General features: G+C 45.8%; 1 protein-coding gene across 1 annotated transcript in view; it reads right to left on the reverse strand.

The window, feature by feature from the left end:
- The window catches only part of ASRGL1 (asparaginase and isoaspartyl peptidase 1), a 345,756-nt gene that overhangs the window by 99,621 nt on the left and 223,051 nt on the right, over positions 1–23,084 (reverse strand). Inside the window, exons 3-4 of the mRNA XM_063916789.1 lie at positions 16,159–16,301; positions 6,224–6,378 (exon numbers count right to left, since the gene is read on the reverse strand). Coding sequence (XP_063772859.1) covers positions 6,224–6,378; positions 16,159–16,301 — 298 coding nt within the window. The remainder of the gene's footprint in view (positions 1–6,223; positions 6,379–16,158; positions 16,302–23,084) is intronic.

The raw sequence follows: 23,084 nt of genomic DNA on the forward strand, positions 1-23,084 counted from the left end.
CTTCAGGCAGTGAAGCCAGTTCTTTTTGAAAGAAAAAAGATAGGGCCGAAATCTGGACCTTTATGGATCCTAATTTTAGGCCCATAGTCACTCCTGACTGTAGGAAGTGCAGGAAACGACCCAGCTGGAATTCCTCTGTAGGGGCCTTCCTGGCCTCACACCAAGCAACATATTTTCGCCATATACGGTGATAATGTTTTGCTGTCACGTCTTTCCTAGCCTTTATCAGCGTAGGAATAACTTCATCCGGAATGCCTTTTTCCGCTAGGATCCGGCGTTCAACCGCCATGCCGTCAAACGCAGCCGCGGTAAGTCTTGGAACAGACAGGGCCTTTGCTGTAACAGGTCCTGTCTGAGAGGCAGAGGCCATGGGTCCTCTGAGATCATTTCTTGTAGTTCTGGGTACCAAGTTCTTCTTGGCCAATCCGGAACGATGAGTATAGTTCTTACTCCTCTCTTTCTTACTATCCTCAGTACCTTGGGTATGAGAGGAAGAGAAGGGAACACATAAACCGACTGGTACACCCACGGTGTCACTAGTGCGTCCACAGCTATCGCCTGAGGGTCCTGTGACCTGGCGCAATATTTTTTTAGCTTTTTGTTGAGGCGGGACGCCATCATGTCCACCTGTGGCAGTTCCCAACGATTTACAATCTGTGTGAAGACTTCTTGATGAAGTCCCCACTCTCCCGGGTGGAGGTCGTGCCTGCTGAGGAAGTCTGCTTCCCAGTTGTCCACTCCCGGAATGAATACTGCTGACAGTGCTATCACGTGATTCTCCACCCATCGAAGAATCCTTGTGGCGTCTGCCATTGCCATCCTGCTTCTTGTGCCGCCTTGGCGGTTTACATGGGCGACCGCCGTGATGTTGTCTGACTGAATCAGTACAGATTGGTTTTGAAGCAGGGGCTCTGCTTGACTCAGGGCGTTGTAGATGGCCCTTAGTTCCAATATATTTATGTGTAGAGAAGTCTCCAGACTTGACCACTGTCCTTGGAAATTTCTTCCCTAAGTGACTGCCCCCCATCCTCGGAGGCTTGCATCCGTGGTCACCAGGATCCAGTTCTGTATGCCGAACCTGCGTCCCTCGAGAAGATGAGCACTCTGCAGCCACCACAGCAGAGACACCCTGGCCCTTGGGGACAGGGTGATCAACCGATGCATCTGAAGATGCGATCCGGACCATTTGTCCAACAGATCCCACTGAAAGATCCTTGCATGGAACCTGCCGAAGGGAATTGCTTCGTAAGAAGCCACCATCTTTCCCAGGACTCGCGTGCAGTGATGCACCGACACCTGTTTTGGTTTCAGGGGGTCCCTGACCAGAGATGACAATTCCTGGGCCTTCTCCTCCGGGAGAAACACCTTCTTCTGTTCTGTGTCCAGAATCATTCCCAGGAAAAGCAGACGCGTCGTAGGTATCAGCTGCGACTTTGGGATATTCAGAATCCAGCCGTGCTGTTGCAACACTTCCTGAGAGAGTGCTACGCTGACCAACAACTGCTCTTTGGACCTCGCCTTTATGAGGAGATCGTCCAAGTACGGGATAATTATAACTCCCTTTCTTCGAAGGAGCATCATCATTTCGGCCATTACCTTGGTAAATATTCTCGGAGCCGTGGAGAGACCAAACGGCAACCTCTGGAATTGGTAATGACAGTTCTGTACCACAAACCTGAGGTACTCCTGGTGAGGTGGGTAAATGGGGACATGCAAGTAAGCATCCTTGATGTCCAGCGACACCATAAAATCCCCCTCTTCCAGGCTTGCAATAACCGCCCTGAGCGATTCCATTTTGAACTTGAACTTCTTTATATAAGTGTTCAAGGATTTTAAATTCAGGATGGGTCTCACCGAACTGTCTGGTTTCGGTACCACAAACATTGTGGAATAGTAACCCCTGCCCTGTTGAAGGAGGGGAACCTTGATTATCACCTGCTGGAGGTACAGCTTGTGAATTGCCGCCAGTACTACCTCCCTTTCCCTGGGAGCAGCTGGCAAGGCTGATTTGAGGTAACGGCGAGGGGGAGTCGCCTCGAACTCCAGCTTGTATCCCTGAGATACAATTTGTACAGCCCATAGATCCACTTGTGAGCGAACCCACTGGTTGCTGAAGTTTCGGAGACGCGCCCCCACCGCACCTGGCTCCGCCTGTGGAGCCCCAACGTCATGCGGTGGACTTAGTGGAAGCAGGGGAGGATTTTTGTTCCTGGGAACTGGCTGCCTGGTGCAGCTTCTTTCCTCTACCCTTGCCTCTGGCCAGAAAGGATGCTCCTCTGACCCGCTTGCCTTTCTGAGGCTGAAAGGACTGCATTTGATAATACGGTGCTTTCTTAGGCTGTGAGGGAACCGGAGGTAAAAAAGTCGACTTCCCAGCAGTTGCTGTGGATACGAGGTCCGAGAGGCCGTCCCCAAATAATTCCTCACCCTTATAAGGCAAAACCTCCATGTGTTTTTTAGAATCAGCATCACCTGTCCACTGCCGAGTCCATAATACTCTCCTGGCAGAAATGGACATTGCATTAATTCTAGATGCCAGCAGGCAAATGTCCCTCTGTGCATCCCGCATATATAAGACGACGTCTTTTATATGTTCGATGGTTAGCAAAATAGTATCCCTGTCGAGGGAATCAATGTTGTCTGACAGGGTACCAGTCCATGCTGCTGCAGCACTACACATCCAGGCTGAAGCAATAGCAGGTCTCAGTAGAGTACCAGAGTGTGTATACACAGACTTCAGGATAGCTTCCTGCTTTCTATCCGCAGGATCCTTTAGGGCGGCCGTATCCTGAGACGGCAGGGCCACCCTTTTAGATAAGCGTGTTAGCGCCTTGTCCACCCTAGGGGATGTTTCCCAACGTAACCTATCCGTTGGCGGGAAAGGGTACGCCATCAGTAACCTCTTAGAAATCACTAGTTTCTTATCAGGGGAACTCCACGCTTCTTCACACAAATCATTTAATTCATCAGATGGGGGAAAAGTCACTGGCTGCTTTTTCTCCCCAAACATAATACCCCTTTTGGTGGTAACCGGGTTAATATCAGAAATGTGCAATACATCTTTCATTGCAGTAATCATGCATCGGATGGCTTTTGTAGACTGTACATTTGTCTCATCCTCATCTACACTGGAGTCAGACTCCGTGTCGACATCTGTGTCTACCATCAGAGCTAGCGGGCGTTTATGAGCCCCTGACGGCTTCTGAGTCGCCTGGGCAGGCTCGGGCTGAGACCCCGGCTGTCCCAAGGCTGCTGCGTCATCGAACCTTTTATGTAAGGAGTTGACACTGTCGGTTAAGACCTTCCACATATCCATCCAATCAGGTGTCGGCCCCGTCGGGGGCGACACCACATGTATCTGCCCCTGCTCCGCCTCCACGTAACCCTCCTCATCAAACATGTCGACACAGCCGTACCGACACACCGCACACACACAGGGAATGCTCAGACTGAGGACAGGACCCCACAAAGTCCTTTGGGGAGACAGAGAGAGAGTATGCCAGCACACACCACAGCGCTATATAACACAGGGATTTACACTGCTAATAAGTGATTATCCCAATAGCTGCTTGTTTGTATCTATTTGCGCCTAAATTTATGTGCCCCCCCCTCTCTTTTTAACCCATCTTGTACCTTGATACTGCAGGGGAGAGCCCGGGGAGCGTGCTTCCAGCGGAGCTGTGAAGGGAAAATGGCGCTGGTGTGCTGAGGAAGAAGGCCCCGCCCCCTCAGCGGCGGGCTTCTGTCCCGCGTTTTCTTTAACTTAATGGCGGTTTTTTTTACACATATACAGTTAACTGACTGTATTATGTGTATATTTAGCCAAAAGGTAATATAATTGCTGCCCAGGGCGCGCCCCCCCCCAGCGCCCTGCACCCTACAGTGACCGGAGTGTGTGGTGTGCTGTGGGAGCAATGGCGCACAGCTGCAGTGCTGTGCGCTACCTTAATGAAGACCGGAGTCTTCTGCCGCCGATTTCATCTTCTTCTTCTGTCTTCTGGCTCTGCAAGGGGGACGGCGGCGCGGCTCCGGGAACTTACGATCGAGGTCAGGCCCTGTGTTCGAACCCTCTGGAGCTAATGGTGTCCAGTAGCCTAAGAAGCACAAGCTAGCTGCACGCAGGTAGGTTTGCTTCTCTCCCCTCAGTCCCACGTAGCAGTGAGTCTGTTGCCAGCAGATCTCACTGAAAATAAAAAACCTAACAAATACTTTCTTTCTAGCAAGCTCAGGAGAGCCCACTAGGAGCACCCAGCTCTGGCCGGGCACAGATTCTAACTGAGGTCTGGAGGAGGGGCATAGAGGGAGGAGCCAGTGCACACCAGATAGTACCTAATCTTTCTTTTAGAGTGCCCAGTCTCCTGCGGAGCCCGTCTATTCCCCATGGTCCTTACGGAGTTCCCAGCATCCACTAGGACGTCAGAGAAATTGTACTAACCTAAAAAGACACGCTGACCCAATGTGACATGGCATCTTACAACTTTCACAAACAGATATAGAAGAATTGCTTTGCCTCCATTTTATCTTTCCTGCAGATTAGGTACTTTGCCTTCTCTTTCCGTAAGATATATGGAGAACCTGAATAAGGCCCCATGTTTGCAGACCACCTATGGTGTCACTCTGTACTTACCTGAACTTTTTGTTTTGATCAGTAACCTTGGAGCCCCTATTCCGTGATGCCCCTTTGATCAGTTTAAGAGTAAGGAGGAAAGGATCCAGAGCCTCCCATATTGGTTTATATATATATATATATAAAGTCACATGCCAAACACTCAAGATGAGAGTTGAGACAGAACCAGCACTCTGTGTAATTTTCAAAATAGTTTTTACTCCAAGCCGTGTTTCCAAACATGGGTAATCACATCGACATCAGCATGAAAGACAAAGGCATTATTACACAGAGTGCTGGTTCTGTCTCAACTCTGTCTCAACTCTCATCTTGAGTGTTTGGCATGTGACTTTATTCATGAATTAACCGGACACCTGCTTTTTAATTAATGGAGAGTGTCAGTGCGGCTTCCCGGGACTCAGTTCTGTGACTTTGCTATATATATATATATATATATATATATATATATATATATATATGCTCCTTTATAGGTGCGGCCACAGTATGGTTAAATTTTTACTGAATAATTTAACCTTTATTAGTGAATTCACTAAATTGTCTTGCATTGTAAAATATCATTATTATGTTTTTTTATTAATGGATGCCCATTAGTGAATTTATTGGACTGTTTTTCCATTTATAATACCTTCATAATACTTTTATCTGTGGTTATAATTTTATTGTAATAAAACTGCTGGTTATCTTTGATTTATCTCCTCTTTTGGGATATTTGCAGAGGATTTGTCTATTTCACAACTATAATATTGCACAAAAGGAATATTAGTGTTTAAACTGTGGACCTTCTTCCAATTGTGATAAAGAGAATTTTTATGTTGGATTCTTCTTTCTATGGGACATATTCAAGGGAAGTTATTGTAATTGTTATTAATTTCTCTGTGGTTATTAGTAGCACCTTGAGTGTTTCCATAAAATTTTTGATCTTTGGACCTCATTTAGGTTGGATCGCAAGTCGCGATCCAACCAGAATTTCTGTTTGCCCAGCGGGTGCATGCGTAGGGCCCATCCTGAGCAGGCACCTGCATTTACTGCAGGTTCCCCCGCAGTAAATGAGAACGCCTCTGCCTGATTGACAGGCAGATACATACACGGGGCGGCAGCACTCAGTTTCCAAGGCAGAGGCTTCCGAACGGGGGGGCGTCGCGGCATCATCGGGGAGGCTGCGTGATATCACACACAGCTGCTTCGATCAAAAAGATGGCGGTGGCAGGGGGCTTCCGAAATTTTTGCAACCAAGAACTAATTGCAGCACGATCACAATTAGTGCGGGTCATAGATGGGGGGGCAACGGTTAGCATGCCGGGCGGCCTTGCCCTGCGATAGGCGGCCCCCAGCATGCAAGGCAAAGGATTGCAAATTCTGCTAATAAGCAGAATGTGCAATCCTTACTGATTAGGGTCCTTTGTCTTATTTTTGTTTTTGGGTACAATTTAGAATTTCTGAGGCTGCTTTTCTAGGAGCGCCAGTGCATATTTCATTTCTTTGTATATTGCTGTTTTTACTTAACTATAGCTGTGTGCAAAAAGCTATTTCTTAATCCCATTCTGATTAAATGCTGCATTATGATGATCTAGATATTGATTATTTGTATAGTCTTACAATTGAGATGCCACTGGATTTGAACCAGGCTTCAGATTGTTCTTCCATCTAGCTCTGGAGTATTCAGTGATAAGTTGCTCACCGGGAACTTCTGGAATGCCTTGTGCCTTTGCAAATAAAGAGGCTCCATTACAAGTTAGTAGCATGTGATCTGTCTGGGATAAAAAAAATTCCATTAGGAAATGTCCACTAGATGTCACCAATTTGCTGTGTAACTAAACAACATATATGTGGAATTTCAGCAAAAGACATGTTACTCAAACTAACGTATCAGCAGTCAAAACAAAGGGTTCAATCCAATTATTCACGATTTCAATGCCGCACTCACGATATCAACTGTCTGGGGTGAGATCGGGCCACAATTGCGGTGCTATTGCTCGGATTTCTACGCTGTTACATCAGCAACTCACCCCGTTTGCAATGGATTGGACCAAAAATTAAAAAAATTGAGAAAAAAATAAAATAAAAATCACCAAAAAAATAAAATCTCAAAACACACCCAGCTAATGGAATATCCTCCAAGATTTGGTCAACAACATCACTACCGTTGGCATTCTATGGCTGACATTCTTAACTACCTCCCATAGCACATAAAATGTAAGCTCTCACAAGCAGGGCCCGCTTCCCTTATGCTTTTCCTTCTCTTACTTAAACTATCTTCTACTCCATACTCCCTTCGATGGCACCAAATCCATCGGTTTTCTGCCACCCTATACTTACTTCAGTGTCGTCTGCTAATGCAGACGTTTATATATTGTACCCTGTACTTGTCCTGAATTGTAAGTCACTATTTTTCTTATTTATGTACTCTGTAATTGTATCCCTTGTAGCACCATATAAAGAATAATAATAATAATAATAATAATAATAATAATAATAACTGCATGTGGTGACCAAATGACCTGTTTTTTATTTGTTTTGATGAGTTAGGCTCATCAGTCTATGAAAAGTGAATGATAACATTTAATGAATATTTATATAAACAGTATATGTTAAGGTTCATCTAGAAATCATTTAAAGCAGAATCTATTAATGATCAAAGTAAAAGCATAAATTAACGATCATCTAGAGAACACTTAAGGGAGAATTTAAGATTCCTTTCCCTGGGCTGCATCGTTTGCAATGTAAAGTTTCAATAAGCCTGATGTTGCAAAAGACACTTAACTCTATCTTCATCTTGGGGCAATTACTAAATATGTTTAACTAGTTACTAGCCCATCAAAAATGACTGAGTAAAACAGTAAAATCATGTTTGATGATTGAAGCGCACAGAGAGGTCAGTTTTAGCTGTGTAACGCAGCTAAACCCGACCAAAGTAATGGGAGCAACGCGGAAAGTCCAGTTTGAGCAAAAGATTTAGACAGGTGTGGAAAAAAATAAGATTTTACTCACCGGTAAATCTATTTCTCGTAGTCCGTAGTGGATGCTGGGAACTCCGAAAGGACCATGGGGAATAGCGGCTCCGCAGGAGACTGGGCACAACTAAAGAAAGCTTTTAGGTCACCTGGTGTGCACTGGCTCCTCCCACTATGACCCTCCTCCAAGCCTCAGTTAGGACACTGTGCCCGGACGAGCTGACATAATTAGGAAGGATTTTGAATCCCGGGTAAGACTCATACCAGCCACACCAATCACACCGTATAACTCGTGATACTATACCCAGTTTAACAGTATGAAAACAACTGAGCCTCTCAACAGATGGCTCAACAATAACCCTTTAGTTAACAATAACTATGTACAAGTATTGCAGACAATCCGCACTTGGGATGGGCGCCCAGCATCCACTACGGACTACGAGAAATAGATTTACCGGTGAGTAAAATCTTATTTTCTCTGACGTCCTAGTGGATGCTGGGAACTCCGAAAGGACCATGGGGATTATACCAAAGCTCCCAAACGGGCGGGAGAGTGCGGATGACTCTGCAGCACCGAATGAGAGAACTCAAGGTCCTCCTCAGCCAGGGTATCAAATTTGTAGAATTTTGCAAACGTGTTTGCCCCTGACCAAGTAGCAGCTCGGCAAAGTTGTAAAGCCGAGACCCCTCGGGCAGCCGCCCAAGATGAGCCCACCTTCCTTGTGGAATGGGCTTTTACTGATTTAGGATGCGGCAGTCCAGCCGCAGAATGCGCCAGCTGAATTGTGCTACAAATCCAGCGAGCAATAGTCTGCTTAGAAGCAGGAGCACCCAGTTTGTTGGGTGCATACAGGATAAAAAGCGAGTCAGTTTTCCTGACTCTAGCCGTCCTGGAAACATAAATTTTCAAGGCCCTGACTACGTCCAGTAACTTGGAATCCTCCAAGTCCCTAGTAGCCGCAGGCACCACAATAGGTTGGTTCAAGTGAAAAGCTGATACCACCTTAGGGAGAAACTGGGGACGAGTCCTCAATTCCGCCCTATCCATATGGAAAATCAGATAAGGGCTTTTACATGACAAAGCTGCCAATTCTGACACACGCCTGGCTGAAGCCAAGGCCAATAACATGACCACTTTCCACGTGAGATATTTTAGATCCACGGTTTTAAGTGGCTCAAACCAATGTGATTTTAAGAAACTCAACACTACGTTGAGATCCCAAGGTGCCACTGGGGGCACAAACGGGGGCTGAATATGCAGCACTCCTTTCACAAACGTCTGAACTTCAGGTAGTGAAGCTAGTTCTTTCTGGAAGAAAATCGACAGAGCCGAGATCTGTACCTTAATGGAGCCTAATTTCAGGCCCATAGTCACTCCTGCTTGTAGGAAATGCAGAAATCGACCTAGTTGAAATTCCTCTGTTGGGGCCTTTTTGGCCTCACACCAAGCAACATATTTCCGCCATATGCGGTGATAATGCTTTGCAGTTACATCTTTCCTGGCTTTAATCAGCGTAGGAATGACTTCCTCCGGAATGCCCTTTTCCTTCAGGATCCGGCGTTCAACCGCCATGCCGTCAAACGCAGCCGCGGTAAGTCTTGGAACAGACAGGGCCCCTGCTGCAGCAGGTCCTGTCTGAGCGGCAGAGGCCATGGGTCCTCTGAGATCATCTCTTGAAGTTCCGGGTACCACGCTCGTCTTGGCCAATCCGGAACCACGAGTATTGTTCTTACTCCTCGTTTTCTTATTATTCTCAGTACCCTTGGTATGAGAGGCAGAGGAGGGAACACATAAACCGACTGGTACACCCACGGTGTCACTAGAGCGTCCACAGCTATCGCCTGAGGGTCCCTTGACCTGGCGCAATATCTCTCTAGTTTTTTGTTTAGGCGGGACGCCATCATGTCCACCTGTGGCCGTTCCCATCGATTTACAATCAGCGTGAAGACTTCTGGATGAAGTCCCCACTCTCCCGGGTGGAGGTCGTGCCTGCTGAGAAAGTCTGCTTCCCAGTTTTCCACTCCCGGAATGAACACTGCTGACAGTGCTAGTACGTGATTTTCCGCCCATCGGAGAATCCTTGTGGCTTCTGCCATTGCCATCCTGCTTCTTGTGCCGCCCTGTCGATTTACATGGGCGACTGCCGTGATGTTGTCTGACTGGATCAGTACTGGCTGGTGTAGAAGCAGGGATTTTGCCTGACTTAGGCCATTGTAAATGGCCCTTAGTTCCAGAATATTTATGTGTAGGGAAGTCTCCTGACTCGACCATAGTCCTTGGAAGTTTCTTCCCTGTGTGACTGCCCCCCAGCCTCGAAGGCTGGCATCCGTGGTCACCAGGACCCAGTCCTGTATGCCGAATCTGCGGCCCTCTAGAAGATGAGCACTCTGCAGCCACCACAGCAGAGACACCCTGGTTCTTGGAGACAGGGTTATTAGGCGATGCATCTGAAGATGCGATCTGGACCATTGGTCCAACAGGTCCCACTGAAAGATTCTGGCATGGAACCTGCCGAAAGGAATTGCTTCGTAAGAAGCCACCATCTTTCCCAGGACCCGCGCGCAGTGATGCACCGATACCTGTTTTGGTTTCAGGAGGTCTCTGACTAGAGATTACAGCTCCTTGGCTTTCTCCTCCGGGAGAAACACTTTTTTCTGGACTGTATCCAGAATCATACCCAGGAACAGTAGACGTGTCGTCGGAACCAGCTGTGATTTTGGAATATTCAGAATCCAACCGTGCTGGTGTAGCACCTCCTGAGATAGTGCTACTCCCACCAACAACTGCTCCTTGGACCTCGCCTTTATTAGGAGATCGTCCAAGTACTGGATAATTAAAACTCCCTTTTTTCGAAGGAGTATCATCATTTCCGCCATTACCTTGGTAAACACCCTCGGTGCCGTGGAGAGTCCAAACGGCAGCGTCTGGAATTGGTAATGGCAATCCTGTACCACAAATCTGAGGTACTCCTGGTGAGGATAGTAAATGGGGACATGCAGGTAAGCATCCTTGATGTCCAGGGATACCATGTAATCCCCCTCGTCCAGGCTTGCAATAACCGCCCTGAGCGATTCCATCTTGAACTTGAATTTTTTTATGTATGTGTTCAAGGATTTCAAATTTAAAATGGGTCTCACCAAACCGTCTGGTTTCGGTACCACAAACAGTGTGGAATAGTAACCCCGTCCTTGTTGAAGTAGGGGCACCTTGATTATCACCTGCTGGGAATACAGCTTGTGAATTGCCGCTAGCACAGCCTCCCTGTCTGAAGGAGTAATCGGCAAGGCAGATTTTAGGAACCGGTGGGGTGGAGACGCCTCGAATTCCAGTTTGTACCCTTGAGATACTATTTGCAGGATCCAGGGATCCACCTGTGAGTGAGCCCACTGATCGCTGAAATTTTTGAGGCGGCCCCCTAACGCACCTGGCTCCGCCTGTGGAGCCCCACCGTCATGCGGCGGACTTGGAAGAAGCGGGGGAGGACTTTTGCTCCTGGGAACCTGCTGTTTGTTGCAGCCTTTTTCCCCTACCTCTGCCTCTGGACAGAAAGGACCCGCCTTTTCCACGCCTGTTTTTCTGAGTCCGAAAGGACTGTACCTGATAAAATGGCGCCTTTTTAAGCTGTGAGGGAACATGGGGTAAAAATGCTGACTTCCCAGCAGTTGCTGTGGAAACTAGGTCCGAGAGACCATCCCCAAATAACTCCTCACCCTTATAAGGCAAAACTTCCATGTGCCTTTTTGAATCTGCATCCCCTGTCCACTGGCGAGTCCATAAGCCTCTCCTAGCAGAAATGGACAATGCACTTATTTTAGATGCCAGCCGGCAGATCTCCCTCTGTGCATCTCTCATGTATAAGACTGAGTCTTTTATATGCTCTATGGTTAGCAGAATAGTGTCCCTGTCTAGGGTGTCAATATTTTTTGACAGGGAATCTGACCACGCAGCGGCAGCACTGCACATCCATGCTGACGCAATAGCTGGTCTAAGTATAATGCCTGAGTGTGTATATACAGACTTCAGGATCGCCTCCTGCTTTCTATCAGCAGGTTCCTTGAGGGCGGCCGTATCCGGAGACGGTAGTGCCACCTTTTTAGACAAACGTGTGAGCGCTTTATCCACCCTAGGGGGTGTCTCCCAACGTGACCTATCCTCTGGCGGGAAAGGGAACGCCATTAGTAACTTATTAGAGATTACCAATCTTTTATCAGGGAAAGCCCACGCTTCTTCACACACTTCATTTAATTCTTCTGATGGGGGAAAAACTACGGGTAGTTTTTTCTCCCCAAACATAATACCCTTTTTAGTGGTACCTGGGTTTATATCAGAAATTTGTAACACCTCTTTCATTGCTTCAATCATGCAACGAATGGCCTTAGTGGACATTAGACTAGACTCATCGTCGTCGACACTGGTGTCAGTATCCGTGTCGACATCCGCGTCGGCCATCTGAGGTAGCGGGCGTTTTAGAGCCCCCGATGGCCTTTGAGACGCCTGGACAGGCACGAGCTGAGAAGCCGGCTGTCCCGCATTTGGCATGTCGTCAAATTTTTTGTGTAAGGAGTCGACACGTGCACGCAATTCCTTCCATAAGTCCATCCACTCAGGTGTCTGCCCCGCAGGGGGTGACATCCCTTCTATAGGCATCTGCTCCGCCTCCACATCATTATCCTCATCAAACATGTCGACACAGCCGTACCGACACACCGCACACACACAGGGAATGCTCTAACAGAGGACAGGACCCACAAAAGCCCTTTGGGGAGACAGAGTGAGAGTATGCCAGCACACACCAGAGCGCTATATAATGCAGGGACTAACTGAATTATGTCCCCTATAGCTGCTGTTATATATACTGCGCCTAAATTTAGTGCCCCCCCCTCTCTTTTTTACCCTTTTCTGTAGTATAGACTGCAGGGGAGAGCCAGGGAGCTTCCTTCCAGCGGAGCTGTAAGGGAGAAATGGCGCCAGTGTGCTGAGGGAGATAGCTCCGCCCCTTTTTAGCTGACTTTTCTCCCGCTTTTTTATGGATTCTGGCAGGGGTAATTATCACATATATAGCCTCTGGGGCTATATATTGTGGTATTTTTGCCAGCCAAGGTGTTTTTATTGCTGCTCAGGGCGCCCCCCCCTAGCGCCCTGCACCCTCAGTGACCGGAGTGTGAAGTGTGTATGAGGAGCAATGGCGCACAGCTGAAGTGCTGTGCGCTACCTTGGTGAAGACTGATGTCTTCGGCCGCCGATTTTCCGGACCTCTTCTTGCTTCTGGCTCTGTAAGGGGGACGGCGGCGCGGCTCCGGGACCGAACACCAAGGCCAGTTCCATGCGGTCGATCCCTCTGGAGCTAATGGTGTCCAGTAGCCTAAGAAGCCCAAGCTAGCTGCAAGCAGGTAGGTTCACTTCTTCTCCCCTTAGTCCCTCGCTGCAGTGAGCCTGTTGCCAGCAGGTCTTACTGTAAAATAAAAAACCTAATTATATACTTTCTTTTTAGAAGCTCAGGAGAGCCCCTAGTGTGCATCCAACCTCGGCCGGGCACAAAATCTAACTGAGGCTTGGAGGAGGGTCATAGTGGGAGGAGCCAGTGCACACCAGGTGACCTAAAAGCTTTCTTTAGTTGTGCCCAGTCTCCTGCGGAGCCGCTATTCCCCATGGTCCTTTCGGAGTTCCCAGCATCCACTAGGACGTCAGAGAAATGCTGCAAAGTAAGGATGCTTTCAAAAATAGAAGTGTTAACAGTTTTTTTTCACAAATAACAAACTGCAAAGTGAATAAACAGAAGAGAAATCTAAATCAAAATCAATATTTGGTGTGACCACCCTTTGCCATTTAAAATAGCATCAATTCTTCTAGGTACACTTGGCACAGTTTGGGAAGGAACTTGGCAGGGAGGTTGTTCCAAACATCTTGGAGAACTAACCACAGATCTTCTGTGGATGTGTGCTTGCGCAAATCCTTCCGACGCTTCATGTAATCTCTATGGGGGCCATATCATCACTTCCAGGACTCCTCGTTCTTCTTTACACTGAAGATAGCTCTTAAATGACGTCGGCTGTATGTTTGGGGTTATTGTCCTGCTGCAGAATAAACTTGGAGCCAATCACACACCTCCCTGATGGTACTGCATGATGGAGAAGTAATTGCCTGTGTTACTCAGCACTGAGAACACCATCAATCCTGACCAAATCCCCAACTCCATTTGCCGAAATGCAGCCCCAAACTTGCAAGGAACCTCCACCATGCTTCACTGTTGCTTGCAAACACTCACTATTGTACCACTCTTCAGCCCTTCGGTAAACAAACTGACTTCTGTTACAGCCAAATATTTGAAAATTTGACTCATTAGTCCAGAGCACCCGCTGTCATTTTTCTGCACCTCAGTTCCCATATTTTCCTGCATAGTTGAGTCGCTTGGCCTTGTTTCCATGTCGAAGGTATGTTTTTATTTTTGGCCACAATTCTTCCATGAAGACCACTTCTGGTCAGACTTCTCCAACAGTAGATGGGTATACCTGGCTCCCAAAGGTTTCTGCCAGTTTTGAGCTGATGGAACTGCTGGACATCTTCCGATTTCAAAGGCAAGTTTACTTGCCGACCACTGCATCTACGTTCCTCAACGTTGTCTGTTACTTTGTGCTTCTTCAAAACAGCTTGGACAGCACATCTTGAAACCTCAGTCTGCTTTGCAATCTTTGCCTGGGAGGGATCTTGCTGATGCAGTATAACTACCTTGTGTCTTGCTGTTCTCAGTCTTGCCATGGTGTATAACCTGTGACATAAAACGGTCTTCCACAACATCACCTTTGTAGCAAGTTTGACTGTTCCTCTGCCAGTTTTAAGCCTCCTACACAGCTGTTTCAGTTAATGACTGTTTCAATCTACATATCAAAATGATGATCATTATAGTTTGGTAGGATTGGTTAATCAATCACCGGACTATAATCCTACAATATCCCCGACTTTGGGTGTCATTTCGAGTTGATCGTAGCTGTGCTAAATTTAGCACAGCTACGATCATCTTCCCAGACATGCGGGGGACGCCTAGCACAGGGCTAGTCCGTCCCCCCCCTCCCCCCGGCACAAGTACAAAAACATTTCATAGCGGCGATGCTTTGTACTTGAAGAGTAACTCCCGGCCAGCGCAGCTCCTGTGGCTGGCCGGGAGTTACTCGTCACTGCGTGTGACGTCATACAGCCGCTGCGGCCCGCCCTCCGCACGGTCCGGCCACACCTGCGTTGGCCGGACCACACCCCGAAAAAGGCGGGCAAACGCTGCCGTGTCGCCCCCTCCCGCCCAGCGACCGCCTCTGCCTGTCAATCAGGCAGAGGCGATCGCTAGGTAACGACGGCCTTCGGCCATCTGGCATGCGTCGGCGCAAGCGCAGTTGTGACGCGATCGCTGCGCTGCAAACTGCAGCATGCGCTTGGGTCAGAATGACTCCCATAGTGCAAGTGTATCTAGAAGAATTGATGCGGTTTTTAAGGCAAAGGGTCGTCACCCCAAATATTGATTTGATTTAGATTTTGCTTCTGTTCATTCACTTTGCATTTTGTTAATTGATAAACTATTAAGGCTTTTATTTTTAAAAGTATTCTTATTTAGCATGCCTAAATCATTTGCATAATATTGTAAATAAATCTATCAATATATATATATATATATATATATATATATATAGAGTCCACAATATGCCGGCACTCCATGTAAAATAGCAGCGTGCTCCGGTGCTGGCAACCAATGGTAATGGATATCCAATGCAAAAAATAAGAAGGCACTCAGAGACAGCAAGGTAAAGCAGAAAGACCTTGAATACATCTTTCTGCTTTACCTTGCTGTCTCTGAGTGCCTTCTTATTTTTTGCATTGGATATATATATATATATATATATATACATATATACACACACACACACATATACATATACATACATATACATATACACACACGCACACACACAAAAATGGAGCTAACAGGCAGCACTCAGAAAATATATCCAGCAACACAACAGGTGTTTATTATCAACATGACTATATACTTTATAGGTATATAACATTACTTTTCTCTGCATTTATTAAAACAAGTTTTAATAGTCGCCAATCGTTTTCCGAGGCAAGGAGTTCCACAGAATGAAGACTATACTAATGTCCAAAACACCATCAAGACAGAAGACTGCCTGATGTACCTAAAATAATCGCTACTCCATAAGAGAGAAATGACTTGCAAAGATATATACTAGAATCTTGTATCGCTAGCACAAATAAATATGCTAGCTTAGTCACTACCTGCCTACTGCAATTCATGTGGACATTAGAAGTCACTGAGGATTTTCGTAACCATAAACAGCTGAAGGACAGGTGCATTTATACAGGTCACAATCAGGGGTGACAACTAAACAGATGAGATCAGGAGTCACCAATTATAAAGGAATGACATGAGAAGTATTTTTTTTTTATACAGATATAATACACATACTGTATTAACATAAATGTTGTATTGTAAGGTTATATTTCAGTGAATTTTAATGATTTCTAAAAGACTGAAAGATATAGCATACAACCCTTACATATTTTAATTGAAATACCTTTTCCATTACAAGACGGGCAAGTTTTATTGGGTTAGCAATACATTTGACTGCGGAGACAGCTCCTGAGGTTAAATCCCTGCCGTCCATGATAATAGCATCCATCTCAACTTCTCCCTCTTCATTCAAAACAGACCCATAGCCTAAAGAAACAAATTGTAAGGTTAATACACAATAGCCTGAATTCTCATTTATGTGAATGAAAATCATCTCCATTATCACTCATCTAAAAATCTAGAGCACCATTGTGAACGAAAGAGGTCTGACATCCAATTTCATAGATGCAAATAAAAAGAATTACGTAAATGTCAAAACAACAAAACTACATTTCATAAATAGTAAACTGGAGTCACTGAAAAAGCGGTTATTGCAGCATCACAATATCTCGTGATTGAAAAAAAAAAAAAGATCAAAGAAAACCTTCATTCTGCACCACAATTTGTGTGTGATATGCGTTTGATTTTTGAGAATGTTCAGCAGAATTGTACAAATGAACAGTTATCGAGAAATAATTGCTAAATGTTTAAGATGGAACATACTGTACACATCCACATCGTTAAAACTGTACTGTTGTGCAGTCATGGTAGTGCCTCAAAAAAAAATTTGCTGAATTTACTAAGATCTGGAATGCGAAGCAATCCAGAGCTTGGCCCTGGTAACTTATGGCAGCTCCAGATGGCATTCACTGTTGTAGATTATGGGCATTAGGGATTGCTTCCCTTCTAATGCACAACAGGGGTGCATTCAGAAGAGCTGAAGGCTGTTATTGAAGCATCCTTGTCTTCGAAGTGCCACAGGCTGATAGAATCCATGCTACGCCGCATTGAGGCAGTAATTCATGCAAAAGGGGACCAAACCAAGTACTGAGTACATATGCATGATTATATTTTTCAGAGGGCCGATATTTTTGTATTTAAAATCCTTTTTTTATTGATTTTATGTAATATTTACAAATTTTCTGAGATTTTGGATTTGGGGTTATCTTAAATTGTAAGCCACAATCATCAAAATTATAACAAATAAAGGCTTGAAATCTCTCTCTTTGCATGTAATGAGTCTATATAATATATTAGTTTCACCTTTTAAGTTGAATTACTAAAATAAATTAACTTTTGCACGATATTAGAATTTCTGAGCTTCACCTGTATTGGAGGACATCTCAAAGCAGTCCTTGAGGGTAAGAACACTCAGGGCAATGCAGAGCACCTTACACCCAAAGCTAGCATCCCTAAACGCAAAAATATCAAACCTGTAAAATTTTGTAAGGTGTGAATGGACGAGAAGTCGCTGCTCTGCACAACAGTGGCCCAACACCTAGCCGTCCATGAGGCACAACTTACCTTATGAAAGGAGCCTTCAAATTTTCCAGAAACTGACCTTTCGTCTGCACATACTGTATGCCTGGCGAATCACATCCACAAAAAAAAAAAACCTATTTGTCCGACAATTTTTTTTCATCCTACAGTATAAACATACATTTTTAAAGCACTAACATCAAAAGGATGAACAGAACATTTTCATCCCGAGAGTCCCGAGATAAGGCAGGGGCCACAATCTCCAGCATTTATATGGAACTTTGAACTGAAAAGACGATATAGGGGTAGATTTAATAAAACTTCTAAAACAGACAAGCAGTTGTGTTGACCAGAGCAACAAATCAGATTTGAGCCATTATAGCATTCTAGAAAATGATCTGGTTTCTATAGGCCACACCACCACTTTTCTGTTTTAAAAGCTTTAGTAAAGCTACACCCTAGTCCTTAAAACAGACAGATCCTTATGGAATACCAAACAATTTGACTCCAATTAGAAACTCTACATGCTGATGAAATAGTCAACAGGAACATTACTTTCCAGTTTAAAATCTTTAAGTCCAATGACTAAGTTGGCCACATATCCAAACATCATTCCAACCAGCCAACTAGTTTATCATTTTAAGCAAGATTAAAAAAAAATATTGGGAAAAAAAAAAAATAGGATTTAAAATTACCTACCGGTAAATCCTTTTCTCGAGTCCGTAGAGGACACTGGGAATCCATTTAGTACCATGGGGTATAGATGGGTCCACTAGGAGCCATGGGCACTTTAAGAATTTGACAGTGTGTGCTGGCTCCTCCCTAAATACCCCTCCAACCAGACAGTGTAGAAACTGTGCCCGAAGAGACGGACATACTTTGAGAGAAGGATATGAAAGGATAGTGGTGAGATTCCGAACCAGGACACACAAACAAGAGGAAAGCCATGCTAGCCAAACTTAAAAACAGGAACAGCAACCGCTGAACCTAACAACAATACTTAACCAAGTATCATTGCAGGAAGTACGAAGCACTGGGCAGGCGCCCAGTATCCCCTACGGACTACAAGAAAAGGATTTACCGGTAGGTAATTAAAATCCTATTTTCTCTTACGTCCTAGAGGATACTGGGAATCCATTTAGTACCATGGGGAAGTACCAAAGCTGCCAAACCGGGTGGGAGAGTGCTGAGGTTCCTGCAGAACGGATTGACCAAACTGAAAGTCCTCAGTGGCCAAAGTATCGAACTTGTAGAATTTAGCAAACGTGTTTGAACCTGACCAAGTAGCTGCTCGGCAGGGCTGTACAGCCGAGACACCCCGGGCACCCGCCCAAGAAGAACACACTGACCTAGTAGAGTGGGCCTGTACAGATTTTGGAACCGGTAACCTTGCCATGAAATAAGCATGCTGGATAGTGAACCTGATCCAGAGTGCAATGGACTGCTTCGAAGCAGGACGCACAATTTTATTGGGATCATAAAGAACAAACAGCGAGTCTGATTTTCTGTGACAAGCTGTTCGCTTTATATACAACTTCAAAGCCCTCACAACATCCAAAGACTTTGAAGTAGCAGAAGTGTCGGTAACAACCGAAACCACAATAGGTTGGTTGATGTGAAACGCAGACAGGAAGAAATGAACGTTATGGTAAGAACTTACCGTTGATAACGTGATTTCTCTTATGTCCACAGGTATCCACAGGATAACATTGGGATATTGTCGAGCGACAGCGAAAATGGCACCAACACTTTCACGAGCTTTCTGGCCTCCCAGGATGCATTGGGGCCTCCACTATATAGTCCCGCCCACTGACTCAGTCAGATCAGTTCTTTCCACAGCGATTTTAGGCAGGAACATTAGGTAGAGACCTGTACAGGCGATAAGAACACACATGCACACCCTTCCATACAAGAAGGAAGAGGTTTAGTGATTGTCTAGATCCTCAAATCAGATGCGTCAGGGTGGGATCCCTGTGGATACCTGTGGACATAAGAGAAATCACGTTATCAACGGTAAGTTCTTACCATAACGTTCATTTCTCTGGCTGGGTCCACAGGATTATCCACAGGATAACATTGGGATTCCCAAAGCCATTTTAGTGGTGGGGACGCTCCTGATTGCACAGGAGGACCTTTCGCCCGAAGTCTGCGTCATGAGAGGCAAAAGTATCCAAGACATAATGTCTGATGAATGTGTTTATGGAAGACCATGTGGCTGCCCTACATATCTGTTCTGCTGATGCACCCTGTTGTGCTGCCCAAGAAGGACCTACCTTACGTGTAGAGTGTGCAGAGACATTAGCCGGAATAGGGAGATCTGCATGAGAATAAGCTTCAGATATTACCATTCGGAGCCATCTCGCCAGCGTCCGTTTACTAGCAGGCCAACCTCTCCTATGGAATCCGTAGAGGATGAAGAGGGAATCTGTTTTCCTGATGGCACTAGTACGATCTATGTAGATTTTTAAAGCCCGGACCACGTCCAGCAACGCTTCTCCCGCAGATAGTCCCGATACCTGAAAGGCTGGGACTACAATCTCTTCATTCAGGTGAAACTTTGACACCACCTTTGGAAGATAACTAGATCTCGTTCTGAGAACTGCTCTGTCTGGAAAAAAACTTAGGAAAGGAGACTTACATGATAATGCTCCTAAATCTGACACTCTTCTGGCTGACGCCATTGCCAGTAAAAAAATAACTTTAGCCGTTAACCACTTAAGATCCGCTCTCTCAAGTGGTTCAAACAAAGGACCCTGGAGAAATTTAAGAACTAAATTCAAATCCCAGGGAGCTGCAGGAGGAACAAATGGAGGTTGAATATGTACTACTCCTTGGAAAAACGTACGTACATCTTGTAGGTCAGCAATCTTCTGCTGAAACCATACCGTCAACGCTGAGACTTGCACCCTCAAGGAAGCAACCTTCAACCCTTTATCCAGTCCTGCCTGCAGGAAATCCAAAATTCTATCTACTTTAAAGGATCTCGGATTGTAATCTTTTCCAGAACACCAATGAATACAGGCTTGCCATATTCTATGATATACCCGGGCCGAAGAAGGCTTTCTTGCTCTAAGCATGGTTTGGATTACTTGCTTTGAAAATCCTTTAGCCTCTAAGATGGAGGTTTCAACAGCCACGCCGTCAAAGACAGGCGATCCAGATGACTGTGACAACAAGGACCCTGCATTAATAGATCTGGACGTTGAGGGAGCAGTATCGGTGCTTCCACGGACATTCTCAACAGATCTGTGTAACAATGCCTTCTTGGCCAAGCTGGAGCTATTAGAATGATTGCTCCTTTTGCCTGTTTTATCTTTCTCACTACTCTGGGTAACAGAGATATTGGAGGGAACGGATATGCCAGCTGAAACCTCCATTCCACCGACAGTGCGTCTACCAGGACCGCTCCTGGGTCCCTTGTTCTTGATCCGTACCTTGGAACTTTGTTGTTTAGACGAGACACCATAAGGTCTATCTCCGGTAGACCCCATCTGTTCACCAGTGTCTGAAACAGTTCTGGGTGTAGTGCCCATTCGGTTTCCTGAATGGTGTGCCGACTGAGAAAATCCGCTTTCCAATTTAGTACACCCGGGACAAATACTGCTGACAATGCCGGGAGATGGAGTTCTGCCCATTTTAGAATGGGAGTTACTTCCTCCATCAGACTCTTGCTGTGAGTTCCTCCTTGATGATTGAGGTAGGCTACTGCCGTCGCATTGTCTGAGCGGATCTGGACTGGTTTTCCTTGTAGATTGTCCTTTCCCTGAACTAGGGCCAAGTAAATGGCTCTTATTTCTAACAGATTTATCGGTAGGCGACTTTCCCTTGCGGTCCATTTTCCGATGGAACCATAGGCTTCCGAGTACCGCCCCCCAGCCTTGCAGGCTGGCATCTGTCGTCAGGACTTGCCACTCTTTTATCCAAAAGGGTCTCCCCCTTGTTTAAATGGTCTGTCTGTAGCCACCATGCTAGAGACCTTTTTACATTTACTGGAACCTTTATCATCTGCTTCTTTATCGTTTGATGATTTCCGTTCCATTTGGTCAAAATGAGATGCTGCAACGGTCTGGAGTGGAATTGCGCATATTCCACCATGTCGAACGTTGATACCATCAGACCCAACGGTCGCATTGCTGCATGGACTGACATTGTCTAGGCTTGCAACGCTTCCTGAGCCATGACCTGCACCTTGACTATTTTTCTCTCTGGTAAGAGAACTCTCTGTAGATCTGAATCCAATATGGCTCCCAAATGAACCATCCGCTGTGACGGATTCAGGGACGATTTCTCCCAATTTATGAGCCACCCGTGTCTCTGTAAACAAACTATCGTCTGTTGGAGATGGCTCAACAGTAAATCTTGCGACTGTGCTAAGATTAATAGGTTGTCTAGGTATGGGAATATTCTTATCCCTTGTTTGCGCAGACAAGCTGCCATAACCACCATGATCTTGGTAAACACCCTGGGTGCTGTAGCTAGTCCGAAGGGCAGAGCTTGGAACTGGAAGTGTTCCTTAAGGATGGCAAACCTGAGGTAACACTGATGTGATAGTGCTATAGGCACATGTAGGTAAGCATCCCACACATCCAGAGATACCATATAGTCTCCCGGTTCCATAGCCAACATTATGGAGCGTAACGTCTCCATGTGGAACTTCGGGATCCATATGTAGTTGTTCAACATCTTCAGATTTAGAATTGGTCGATATGACCCATTTGGTTTCTGGATTAGAAACAGATTGGAGTAATACCCCTGTCCCCTTTGTGATGGAGGTACTGGGACAATCACACCTGACTGCAGTAATTTTTGGACTGCTTCTTGCAGGGCATTGGCCTTCAACTCTATACGAGACGGGCTGGTGCAAAAAAATCTTTGAGGAGGCTGCCTCCTGAATGGGAACCCATACCCCTGAGATACTACCTTCTGCACCCAGGCATCTGCTGTTGACTGTTGCCATATGTGTGCAAATTGCAGGAGTCGGCCCCCAACCCTGGAATCCTCCAGGCGGAGGCCCGTCTCCTCAGGCTGAGGGTTTCTGTTCAGGTTTGGAAGCTGGCTTTTTGCTAGCCCATTGCTTCCTACCCCTGGATTTAAACTGGGGTCGTTTAGGCTCCTCTTTAGCTTTCGCTTTGCCAGCGAAATGAGCGAAATTTTAAACCCTTGGACTTAGGGTTATAGGTAGCCGGAAATCTGACCTTTTTTGATTCAGCCTCTGATTCTAGGATATCCGATAAAGGTTTTCCAAATAATATATTACCCACGAAAGGCAATGCTTCCAACTCTTTCTTGGACTCCGCATCTGCCTTCCAGGTCCGTAGCCAAACTGCTCTGCGAGCGACTACTGCCAGGGCTGAAGCTTTAGAAGCAACAGTGCCTACATCAATAGCTGCTTCTTCTAAATACTGGGCAGATTGTCTTAAACGGCAAAGACGATCCTCTTGCTCCCTAGTAGGAGAGGGGATGTCATTCTCTAGTTCCTCTATCCATTCGCCCATTGCCTTTGCTACCCAGGCCGAAGCCATAGCAGGTCTTACCACTGCACCCACAAGAGAAAAAATATTTTTCAATAGGCTCTCTACCCTTCTGTCTGTGACATCATTCAAGGAGGTAGATGACAGTGGTAAAGCAGAT

The sequence above is a fragment of the Pseudophryne corroboree genome, chromosome 4, assembly GCF_028390025.1.
Source record: "Pseudophryne corroboree isolate aPseCor3 chromosome 4, aPseCor3.hap2, whole genome shotgun sequence".
In the NCBI taxonomy this organism is placed as follows: Eukaryota; Metazoa; Chordata; class Amphibia; order Anura; family Myobatrachidae; genus Pseudophryne; species Pseudophryne corroboree.